We start from the raw sequence: 13,372 nt of genomic DNA on the forward strand, positions 1-13,372 counted from the left end.
AATGGTTTTCTGCTCCATGGACCAAAGAATTCAGCATCATTCCTATACCCGTTCAGTCCTCTCCATTGTACGGGATGCATTCCTTTTGGGGGGTCTTCCTCTGCCCAAAAATCCATTCTTCTCCACTCAGAAAATTCAGCTACAGACCAAATCATTAACAAAGGTCGTTCATCCCCCCATCATATAATGAGAATATTTAGAAGGATCACCTGGTCATCTCTTACTCATCAGTTCATTCTCAGAGTTCAACACATTCCCGGACCACCTGAATGTAATCGCCGATTCTCTTTCTCATTTCCAAATGCAGAGGTTCAGAACATTAGCTCCCGAAGCCGACCTCTTGCCAACTCAGATTCCTCTCTTTTCAGACCTGACATTTCTGTGAACCACCCGTTGCATTCCCTGGTTCTGCAGGCTCAAGAAATAACTCTTCTCAGCATCGCTCCCCGCTCACTGCAAACGTACTGGTCATCCTGGAATTGCTTTAAAAATGTTAACATTGCATTCAACATTCCCTTGAATGTCCCTTAAGAATAGAGCTACAAGCGTTTTCTCCATCAAAGTTACATTTTCTGGCATCCAGTTTTTTCACAAATGTATTTTGGCGCCCCCAGCTCTACATTCAGCAGCTCACAAATTTTACTAATCCTGAAAGGGCTTCAACGATCAGAATCTCCTTCTTCCCTGCTCGCCTACCTATCACCGTCAACATACTCTCCCAGTGCATGTCATTCATCCACTCCGGCTACTCCTCCCAGCTTTTAGATAAAACCTTAGAAGCCCTTTTTCTTTTAGCCTTTTTTGGGTTCTTTAGGTGCTCAGAGTTTACATCACACTGAAATAAATTCAATACCCAAATTCACCCCTGTATCTCCTATCTATCAATCACCTCATCTGATACCCTTTCCTTCCTGCTCAAAAGAAGTAAAACTGACCAGGAAGGAAAGGGTTCCATAATCTATCTGTTTAAATTAAACTTCCATGTTAGCCCCTCCGACTCCCTTCTCTCTTATCTCCATCTCTGTCTTTCTCAGACCGCATCACTCTCAGACCCGCTGTTTATTAACGAAAACGGAACAATCGTCCCCCACCATTGGTTCCTCTTTCACCTTTGTCAGATTCTTTCCAGGTCCGGATTTGCAGCCGAGCAGTTCTCCGGTCATTCCTTCACAATCGGAGCAGCTTCTTCAGCTTTTCACCATGGAGTTCCAGACTCCCTCATCAAACAGTCAGGTCGTTGGTACTCCAGTGCTTACCAAGTTTACATTAGAACAAATATTACAGAGCTTAAAAATGTTTTTACTAAAATGTGCTCTTAAGTGTTAGTAGCCTGCCCGGAGGAAGGGCAATCAGACTAGCCATGGATTCCCAGAGGTTTATTTCTCAAAAATGGGCACCTTCACACTGACGATCCTTGTTAAAGGTTGGATAAACCTTCAAGTGGGCTACATCCAGTACTACTTGCGGCATTGAGACCAGTTAGTTCTTTTTGGGGGTCTCCACCTCGGCCAGGCAGCGAGCCCTCAAACCAAGTTAGGTTTGATGCCAAATGAATGTGTATATTTAACATACCTCTGTGAAATTGCATACTCCGCATTCTCCTCAATAAATATTTATACTAAAACATTTTGTTTTTGGTGTTTGTCCCAAACTACTGAAATGAAGTTTATAACTAAAGTTCAGGAGGAGGGTCAGACACTAATCTCTGCATCACTAAATTGAATCATTCAATTTACACATTAACTAATTAAGATTGTTAGCAATGTAAATACCATCTTCACTTAACTCTCATTCATGTTTCGATTTCATCGCAACCCACCACCTCCCCATCTCCACCTTTTTAAAAAACTATTTTAGGTTTTGTCTATAGGGGTCTCTACCTCGTCCAGACAGCCAGGCAGCAAGCCCTCAAACCAAGTTAGGTTTGATGCCAAATTAATGTGATATATATCATACAGTACTTATTTGTAAAATTGCATACTCTGCATTCTCCTCAATACATATTTGTACTAAAACATTTTGTGGTTGGTGTTTGTCCCGAACTACTAAAACATTGTTCTGAGCACAGTTAATATTCTAACTTTCTTCCCTCTGGAGGCCAGGGTTAAAATATGATGTACAACAAACATGTCTGCAGGATACTATATAATCTTTAGTTATAGTCATTGTCAAACAAACACATTTTATATTACAGTAGCAGTACAAGCAAGGACCAACTCATTAAACCTCCCAAATTGTTAATGTGAAGCTTTTTGACATCAGTGTTTTGTTGAAAGCATAGCCAAATGTCTGTATATATAATCAGTGCAAGAAGCCATGGAAAGTCACAAAATATCACAATGAATGTAAATATAATACAGTATTTAACAATAGTGCAGAGTGGAAACCTCTGTCGGGAGAAACAGATCGTAAACACAATAGAAAAGTAAATAGTGTTATTTTTCTTAGGAATTGAAACTGTCATTTATTAAAAGCCTGTCCTTCAGTACTCTGCATTGAAAGCTGATGTATGACAATGACTATGTTGTTAGGGACATGATGTAAGAATTAATGAATCTGCGAGTACCTTTGGGATCTTTGGGTTTGTGAGCTCAGTCTTGCTTTATTTCACACCTATGTTGAGATTATGCTTTCCAATTAGAGCAACAAATACAACTGTAATTAGGAACAATAGTGCCTGGCCTGAATAAGACTGCTTCCTTAGCTTTTAATCTCAGTGGACATTATTAACAACATTGTATAAAATGCACAACGGACCTCATGATTCATCACTGGGAGGTGGGGGTAATGATCCCCAGTTCATGTTTGCTCTGGGTGCCTGGCATAACCTGAGTAACATTTTCTTAAGGCGCAAGGCATGTTTGAAGTGGACACATTCACACTGAGATGTTAGCCTTTTGTATTTTATTTATTTGTTTATTTTAAATCAGCAGGGAGATTTGCCTTCTGTATACTGTATAAGTACGCTCAATTAACAAAAAAAACTCCCTAGTGAATTTTTGTATCAGGAACCTTTCATTCTACTTCCCTAAGGAAGTATCACTCCTAATGTGCTAAATGGGGAAAAAAAAAATCACCTCTTGTGACTTAAAATTTGTTTTATTACATTGGCTGATATTGGCTGAATTAAAAACACATCTTGGCAAATAAGGATACTAAATGAATATAATAAAGCATTTGAGAAATACAAAAAAAGCTCTCGGCATAAGGAAATATAATAAATGTCAGCCTGCACAACATTCCTCATATCTACTTCAAAATAAAAGATATATAGACTACTTAACACTGTCAAAAGCATGTAAGACATTGTGAGTTGCCAAGACAACTCTGCTTTGACGTGACTCTGCCAGGCATTTTAATTGTTCTGGAGGGACTTATGACCATTCCTCAATGATTACCGACTCAGGGATGTTGGGTTGAAAATATGTTTTTCAGAATTACCAAGAGAATCTTAGCTATGGAAGCACCTGTCAACCTATATCTTGTTATCAGTCTTTCAGATCTACAGCATTGCAATTGAAACTGAACTTACATCAAGGGGCTGTGGCATCTTGTTATGACAGAATTCTTGTCTGTGTGCCATTTGCCCCAGCAATTAATCATTTCAGGGATAGCACAGTGTATTTACACCACAGAGAGTCAAGTTTTTGTGTAACCCTTCTTATTGCAGTATTCCCATGTTATTTTACCCATGTTTAAATAATAGTATCCAGTTCTGCTTAAATAATAGTAACCATTTATGCATTCGTGGTTGCCCATGGTGGCCCCATACTGAGACTGTTTTGACCGATGTTTCTAATGTTTTGTCCAAACCCTGTGGTTTGCTGTTTGAGGTCCTGCACATAATAGAATAATTTTAGAAGTAGTCTTTCTAAACGTCATTACCTAAAGATCTATTAAGTACCTTTAAGTATTTCTAAATGTAGCACTACTGCGTGTTTAATAGTTATGGATGACATAACAGAATAAACTTGACTCTCAAGCACTGTGTTAGTGTTCCAGGAAATCTGTAAATACACAGGCATGAGTACAGCACAGTATAAACAACAGAATACAAGAGTAACCCATGTCCTGGAGATTAGTGTAGATTATCCTGGCGTGAAAATGTGTTACAGCCTGCTGAAAAGTTCCTCAAAGTGTAACTCATGGAGCACACCTGCAGTGTAAATGGAAGAGCTGTATTACGAATGGTTCTTGTTAGGCATTCTCATGTGAGCATTTATGATAATGAAGTGTCTCTAACGTTACACTGAAACTTGATGCAACCTGCACAACAGGCAGCTATTGAAGTTTCATTTACCACTACACGATCCTGGCCCAAATTATCGCTGTTTCTTTTCATCTCATTTGGATAAGTGTTAAATGAGTACTAACCAAGGATTTAAAATCCCTCGAATTACCGGCTCTATTTTATTTATTTGCACTACCAGTTTTATCACTCCCCTTTTTTATTGTACAGTATTTTATACCTTGGAGTTTATAGTTTGGAATACAGTATGGAGATATTTTAAAGACAACGCTTTAGATGAAACATTATTGCTGTTTGCTGACACAAGCACTCTGTGTGCTTAAGTTGAAACTCATTACAATTATCAAGCTGCATTCAGACTATGTGATTTGGAGCAAAGGCAATGAGATGTTGAAGTTAAATCTATAAAGTTATATTTGCATATCATGAAGTCAGATTTAAAAAAAAAAAAAAAAAAAAAAACAGCAATGAACCAAAACAATCTCAGCACAATAAAAGGCCTGGCTATGCTATTAATAAAGATAATAAAAGGTAGGAAGCTACATTTTAAAGCATTGGTTAGAAAGGAACAACTTTAACCTCCATTAAAAAAGGTAAAAACCAGAAGAGAAAATTGTAATGGAGTATTTAACTGTATTATTCAGGTCTTTAGATGAGGTATATTAGAAACAATTCTTAACAACTGCCACATTATGACATTTCAAAATTAGAAATGTATCAGTAATGAAAACGTTGAACCCTTTAATTGCACTTTTAGCAGGTTTACAAATTACACATAACTTGTTTGATTACAACCTCTGATTCAAACCTATTGAGAAAATAACAACAGTTACTTATTTCCCAGCTAATGGGACAGAAACACGGGTTGTGGCCACTAGAAGATGCCATGTTGCTGGATGTTGACATCTAGTGAGAACTGAGAGAAGTACTTTTCTTCACAAATACATATATTGTGTAGGGTAGTTTACATAAAAAAGTAGCTTAAAGTTGTACAGTTATGTTGTATTTCTATACAGCATTGTGTATTTTGTATGCCCTACTGTCTTCAGAAAAGTTGAGAAGCACATGCTGTACAAGGTTGTGCGTGTCTTCCTTGTGGTTATATTGCATGCCACTCTAACAGCTTTTTAAAACATCTCATTAACTTCACTGCTATTTGCATAAATCATGACATGTTACTTATTTGGGTGTTTGTTTGGTGCCTGTTTGTATGTATATATTAAAATCTTGCTGCCCTTGCAGACACAGCTTCAAGATTACTGGTCCCAAACTACTGACTTGTGTACACCTATAATGCAAAAAGATAAGTCTAGACAGAAAGCAGTAAATATTTATATAAAGATCGTGGAGGTAAGATTATGTTTTTTGTTAATTAACTTTCATCAATTGGGCCAATTCCGTTCCTTAAGTGTATTCTACTAAAGCCCATTAAATAACATATGCTACTGCAGTGCTGTGTAACACAAATCTAGCCGTAATGAATACCTTTGTCTTTGGAGGAAAAAAATAAGAACTTTTCAGTTGTTAAATAAGTATTATGAAAATCAACCCAGGTTTTCCACATCAATGGTCACTCTGTGGGCAATCTAAACATTTAAATTTGTATCTCTGTAATTTGTGTTGAATTGCATTCTCCAAATTGAGATTATCCGCCTCTTTAATCAAGATGCTGGTGCCCTGATAGAACGTGATTGGGATGCAAATATTATTAGCAGAAAACCAATCAGCGCTAGACAATTATGCCAAGCAAGTCAGATGGTATCTAATTATTTTAAAGAAATAATGGATGCAAATGCTAACTATCTGAGCCCATTTTTTTTTTTATTATTTTACATTTTTATGAAGAAATGAAATACAATTATATAAATAAAATGTTCCAGCGTTATGATTCATAAACAATAGATATATTTAGAAGCTTCCCAAGCTGTATGTGAAAATAGTCAACACTCAGTCAACTTCAATAAAGCAGTAAATAAAATTTATTTTCTGTGCAGTGTTAAGTGGATCTCCTACAAAGCAGCTTTGTTTCATCACAGGTTTATCAGACTATGTTGTGTTAATTAGTAGATTCCCTCAGATTACTTGGGTTTTTCTAGTTACGGTTTAAAGTACATGAACAAAAAATAAATAAAACAGTTACTGCCTACAGGGTAGGTCAGCCTTAACAATCAACATAGACTTGCAGCATGTCAGCATTGTTATTTGTTTCTAAAAACATATTTTATGAATGTGGTATAAATAGTAAAATGTATTGATAAAACAATACTGCAAATGTATATTTCCTTGGTGTTAGCTGTTATCTATTTCTGTGAAATATGCTGCTGATTATATAAGCAACAGATGTAGCTTGAGATCACTGAAAATAACTTAAAACAAGAGGCTGGCACAGGCACCCTGAAACCCAGAAACATGTACATTGTAAAAGTAGCCAAACTAATTGCAAATTTCTTTTTCTAGCCAGGTTATCAATTATCTTTTAAAAACAGTGATACAATAATGACCATCTTTTAGCTTTTAATCTACTGTAGTATCTCTGGTAAAATTAATTTTCTAATTGTTTCAGTTACTGTGAAAGCAGGAAAACTTAGAACAGATCTTGAGGGGTATGGGTGATTAGATCACACTAATAAGGGCACATGTTGTGATAGAACAAGCCCCGATGGTCTTTACTGTATGTTCTTATATATGTGTTTTAAAATGTACTTTTCAGATCCAGATTTTCTACCTGTGCCAACCAATACAGAAAACCTGTAGGTTTCTAGGTTTATCAGATATACAGAACAGTCCCAGCTAACACTATTCAGAAAGCAGTAATTGAAGCTATTTTTAAAGGCACTATTAAGAGGTGTATTAGTTATCATGGCCAAGAAATTATTATATATCACAGTACCAAAGCGAAAGACAGTAACACTTATTGTGGAATAACAGAGCTTAAGATGGAAAGTTTAGTTATTTTGGGTAACTGTCTGAATCATTTGTGTATTCACTATAAACATTGTTTCATCAAAATATCCAGTAGTACATTATACTAAAAATAAGTATAGCTTAAGAAATTTCTTAGTCAAGTTTACAGTAGAAAACATCATACAGTGACAGGCATTCAGAGTTATTTATTTTTATTTTTGGTATGGGGAAAACTTTGAACTGGAGCAAAAGTAAGAAAATTGGGCACTAAATGTAGTGAAGAAAGCAATAAACCATTGTAGCTCTAATTGAGAAAAATCAATCATCATCCATAGACTTGCTTAATGTTTTTCAAGTAATAAACTAGAGAACTCACAGATGACTTTCAGAACACGCAATTGAATGCAGTAAGGCAGTTTATATACCTCTGAATGAAGAATTAAGGGTTCAGTGTGAAGACCGCAGGTACTTTTAAACTAATGATCTAATCCAAAACAAAACCACACCAAAACATGTTGTCAATAAAACATTTTCTTCTTGATTGCGCTTCTGTGAATTGCTCTTCACTACACTAACGCTCCACAGTTATAAAAGCAAGATATAAAAGCCAAGTTATAAACCCTTCAGCAAGTTATAACATATACAGTGAAGATGGAGACACATTCCATGACCGAAACTGCAGGAGGTTCACAAATTGCTGTCTTTTCTTAGGGTATAATGTTTTGTCAAACAGCAATTTAACAAACCCACAGACACTATATCAGTTTGTGTTTAATGTCACATTTCTATCTCTCACTGAGAATGACTTGAAAGTGATTTGAAGTCAGACTTGTTTATTTCCATCAGGAGCAGATCAAGATCAAACTTCAACTGTGAGTCTGGAAGCCCCAGTTAAGACTACGGACGGGCAGAACTCAATCTCTAGTGGAAGCTACCTAATGAGCACCCAATGCACTGGACACAAGTGGCTGATTTTAAATCTCTTACAGGAGAAAAAAAATATGTTGGCTGAACATTTTAGGTTGGTACATTAATTAATAGCAACAACACACAAAATTCTACATGCAAGTGATTTTTGACTTTTCTGTAATGTCAGGTTGCAGATTGGACTGTAGTCTACAGAGGGAACCAACAGCTGCCACAGTTTAATAGTGGGAACAAAATGAGACTGAGTTTGACAGACTGGTTTTATGGTGCAGATGGAATTATGGCATAAGACAATCAAGAACATCTAGTGTGAACCTGGACTGTGCAGCCTGGATGAGAATGCTGGTCTTTACCCCTTTGATAGCTGCATGTCAAGTTATACAGTACAGATCACTAAGTAGATACAGTCCTTCAATTGTACATCTACGTGTGTAATTGTTTGTTGATTGTCTAGACTAAAGCAGAGTTCATCGGAGATACGGTACATTCTGTAATAGATTCTTGCGCCTTACATGTTTTAAAACCAAGGACAAAGTTTATGTACTCTGCAGCTTCAATTATGCTAGTTAATCTTGCCAACACAGTAAATCCGGGTATTATGAGGTAAAGTATTACATTTGGACACCATCTGAGCCTCACACTCAACACCAGGACAAATACCTGCTGCACAAGAAGTGAATTTAGACGCAATAAATTGTCTTCACTTTTTTAATACCTGAAAAAACTCAATCCAAACTGCCGTACTCCAATCAGCACTGCATACTTCAATGACTGAATTAACATGAGGCATGGAACACTGATGAATTTTGGCTGCCAGCATCAGTCTTCCACATTTAAATTCAAGGTGTGCTGTTTTCTGTAAGCACAATAGTTAAGTGTTTAACTCTCCCTGAGGTATTTTAGAATTTTTCCAAGAAACATATAAATTAATTTATTTAATTAAATCAGCATTTTTGGTGCTATTCACCTTTGTAGCATGTTCTAGCTCCTAGGTATCACCTGAAGATGTTTACTGCACAGAATCTAATTATTGAGCAGTGAGGAAGCATGATGAGAATGCAGCACAACTTGACTCTGATCCACCCAGGCCTCCTATGACCAATTCGTCATATGGTTAACATCAGACATATGTTGGTACCCCGGGCTGCAGTGCAATTATGGAGAAGCTGTATATCACCAATAAAAATCAAAAGGATGACACATGCATTAGAAGGATCTATGTTTCCAGATGACATAAACAAACCAAAATGAAAAAGAAACGTAATAGTTTGGCCCAACAAGTCATCCAAATACAGAAATGAAAACCATGACAAAAAGCAGAGGTTTACCAATTTAAAAAAAAAACAAAGAAATTGTAAAACACATTCCCTCCCTAGACAAAATAATGATTTGCTGAGCACGCCCAACATATTTTCTGTACTGTATAAAAAGTACATCTCACAATTGCAAGTCAGTTTCAGTCAGGATTGACAACACCGTAGATCTGACTGACTGTAATAGAGGGCTGGGACGAAGAGCTTGGTTGTAAGGTGCTTTCTGTGCTGATCCAAGACTGGCCAAGTGCTGATGTTTCACATGGAACAGTCTCTAGAAACTATAGGGGCTATTCTGGTGAAAAGACTTTTCCCACAAGTTTCCTTCCCTTCCCTACATTCTTGGAGGCAGTGGTCATCGAGCAATAATAATGTATACTTCCAGGACTATTTAAACGCTGTATAGATTATAAATCAGTGCAGTTCTGGCTGCCCATGGTGGCACAGTACTGAATGTATAAAACAAATGAAAGTACATTCAATACAGAGAACTATAAATGGTATTGTAACTTTTGTTCTATGTGTGACTTTTTAGAATATCTAAATTAGATTAAATGATAATTTGTTATTTAATCAGACATCATTGTCAAAAATCTTTGCAACACAGCTTTTCATCTTCTGTACCTACAGCAAATATACTGTGTGTTTTCCTAACAAAGTGCTTACTTGCTCTGACATACCTATTTATCAAAAATGCATCCATATTTCAAGACAACTGGCCAAGCTTATTGCATCCTCCACATTCCAATCCTCCTTTCCCTTTTTCATAGGATTTTGTTTACCATATGCACTCACCTTGGTGCCCATGGAGCTAAAATTAATTAAAAGATGCTAAACGGAAAATATAAAAATATAGGTTAAGTGCTCTAAAACTGAACTGCAGTAAATTAATTTTCACTTCATTCATGCGCAACGGCATCTGTACTCTTGACGACACTAACCTAAAGTACAGAATGCTCTAGTAAACCAAACATTCTGAATAAAATCAAGTCATTATTTTTTCTAAAAAAAGGACAGTCTATCACAGACACAAAGACTAGCATACAAGGTCCACCTCTTAGTTATATCAGCTATGCAACACAATGCTATAAGAACAATGACACTGTAACAGGTGAAAGGAATATGTCGTATAGTTATCTGATCTTTTACATACCATGTGAATCAAGAAAATCATCTAAAAGAAAGAAAACATGATTCACAGTAGGGTTAGAATTTATCAAATATGGTACATTTGTTGTATACAGTATTTCGTTTTCTTAACTTTTAGAGGGATGCTCCTTTTATATTGCTATGCTGGTCAGTATGCCTCGCATTGCGTATTGTAAAAGCTATAATTTTCTGTCAAGCCCAAATTTATCCAGCATATAAACTCTGTAATTTGCAGTTCCATTTTGAAAAATGCATCTGTAAGAGTGGTCTGATTATGGACCTATTGCTAAAGACACTTTGTAGAATTTTTAATCCAGCTTAACTTTCTTTTCTTTTACACAGCGACAGTGCGTAAAGTTATAGTACTGTGGAATTTTTTTTTGTATGGTAAAAAATAAAGTTTTTATGGTTCTTAAAAGTTTTATCTTATGGGTGTTTTTAAAGTTATGATGTACATTACATATGGTAATGGACTTCACCGTTAGGCTACAATTGGCTTTATGCGTATACATTTACACTGTACCCTTATGTTTTATTTATATGTGTAAAAATTACAGTGAGGTTTTGCTAAATGCACCAGCTGCAATGAATACAAGGACATCTGTCAACTTCAACTTGCATAATAAATTCTAAGTCACTAGAAGACAATACTTAGAGTAAAGGCCAAATGTGCCTTCTATACATCTGCTTTTCTCAAAGCTCATTTTATCCATAGCATTATGTGCAAACACATTCAGTGAACACACATTTTATATTATGCCAATTATAATATTCCCAGTAGTGGCTGGTCTAAATTAACCCTATATTAACCCCACACTTGTTTTCCTTCAAGGTCAATGAATTGTCCCCCTTGTTAACATTATCTAATGCTGGAAAAAGTGGCATTCTATAACATACAAAAAAAAAAAAACCCAAAAAAACATACAAAATCAACACAAATTATATATTTTTTATAATCTTTACATTTCTATAGATCTTGAAGTAATCCGGAAAAGTACCATACCTTCTGTGCTATCTTGCGACGAGCTGTTGGTGATGAAAGAAAAGATGCCTATCCCTATTCCCAGCCATTTGAAGAGCCACGACCTCTCTCGCATTTTCCGTCAAGCTTTACTGAGTGCCCACCTGGAAGAAATACAGCGGAGCATGACACTTTGCATTTATTAGTCAAATATAATATATTCCACCCAGTGAGTATTGCTTAAGAAGTAGTGTCTACTGCCGAAGCATATAAATATACAGCTGTGTTTCAAAATAATAAATATGTTTTGTCTGTAACATGTATTTCTATCAAAACTGCACATATTGAGAACCAAAATGGAATATGTATGACATAATTGTGTTAGTTACCACCCCCTTTAATACTTCTATTCCAGTCTCTAAAAGCTCTTCAGTACAACCAGCAAAGGAGTTCTGATTCTTTTGTTATAATGATTATAAAGATTGAAATAATGATTATAAATAAATCACTAACAATCTTCCACGTCATCATGTTGCTGTTCTGCTGCTAATGAGACTATAAAGAATGTCAGAGGCTCTGCTCGTAATAGCGAACTTCAGGTCAGTCCTGTGAAGCTCTTAATGAAGAGGTGGTAGCACAATCCATATATCTTACAAGGCTTCATAAAATGGCTTTTGCTTTATATTAATTAAAAGCAGCATGTCATACATTTGTCAGATTCTCCTTTAATATATATATATATATATATATATATATATATATATATATATATATATATATATATATATATATATATATATATATACATACACACACACACACACACACACACACACACACACAAATTTGACTTCTGCCCAGACATCTGACAGCAGAAATATTAATGATTTATAATGACACACAGCTTCGTGTAAATTTTAAAAACAATTTGCTTAAGTTTTTTTTTATTTTATTTTATAAAACAAAGGAAGATAGGGTCTAATTAACAGCATAAACGTTTAGACCTAAGAGCACCTATCTTGAAAATGAATAGAACTTCCATCAGCACTTTATCTTTTTCTAAGTGTGGCATTGCATTAGAACATCTCGAACATGTCGACTTTTATTGTTTTTTTAAGCTACTGGTTTTAGGAATACAGGGTTAACACACAAAAAACTTACATCCAAGACAAGAATAACGTTTTTGGTTCAATTATTTATATTCTGAATCCAACTGACCTAGATTTAGAACAATATCAGAAAGAAAGGAGACTTATATTATTTTCATATGAATTGAAAATCATACATACATCCCCTTACCAAATTATGTTTTCTGTACAGCATAAACATTCAATAGAATGTATGCTTAAAGGCATGGGATGTATTAGAGGTATTTCACTGTTACTAACATTCCTATTATCAACATATTTGCTGCTATACAACACTAAATTGGTCTTCATATTTTATCTTCAACCTATCCTACAGTTCACTGCCCATACACTTTCACACATAGAGTACATATGTCAGGTTAATTGGATGCAGACAATTCTGTTGACATGGCACCAGTGTAAAAGGCAGCAGAAATTCATAAAATGACAATGTGGTCTGCATGACTCATCAATAGGGTCGCCCATGGAAAACTTGCCATTGGTTGTGAATAACTCCTTAATATCATCACTGACAAAGTCAAGACTTTTAGATAATCAGACTTCTCTGCATAAGGATAAACCCATGACTGCTAAATTAGTGTGCAGTTCCAGAGCTGTTGCCTAATACTACAACATTCATTCAGTTGTTGTGTGTTGCCATTTAAAACAACAAGCTGTTCCAGGTGCGACTATGGATGATGTTATGGTCCCTTCCCGTGTTGTTACTTTACAGTAGTATCCT

General features: G+C 35.7%; 1 protein-coding gene across 2 annotated transcripts in view; it reads right to left on the bottom strand.

Annotated features, from left to right (window-relative positions):
- The window catches only part of LOC121325229 (protocadherin-15-like), a 170,628-nt gene extending 158,974 nt beyond the window's left edge, over nt 1–11,654 (bottom strand). For both annotated transcript variants that reach the window (XM_041267608.1, XM_041267607.1), the window contains exon 1: nt 11,546–11,654. In XM_041267608.1, the coding sequence (XP_041123542.1) occupies nt 11,546–11,639 (94 nt within the window). In that variant the 5' untranslated portion in view covers nt 11,640–11,654. The remainder of the gene's footprint in view (nt 1–11,545) is intronic.
- Nucleotides 11,655–13,372: the final 1,718 nt, after the last annotated feature.

This window comes from Polyodon spathula, chromosome 13 (assembly GCF_017654505.1).
Source record: "Polyodon spathula isolate WHYD16114869_AA chromosome 13, ASM1765450v1, whole genome shotgun sequence".
Taxonomy (NCBI): Eukaryota; Metazoa; Chordata; class Actinopteri; order Acipenseriformes; family Polyodontidae; genus Polyodon; species Polyodon spathula.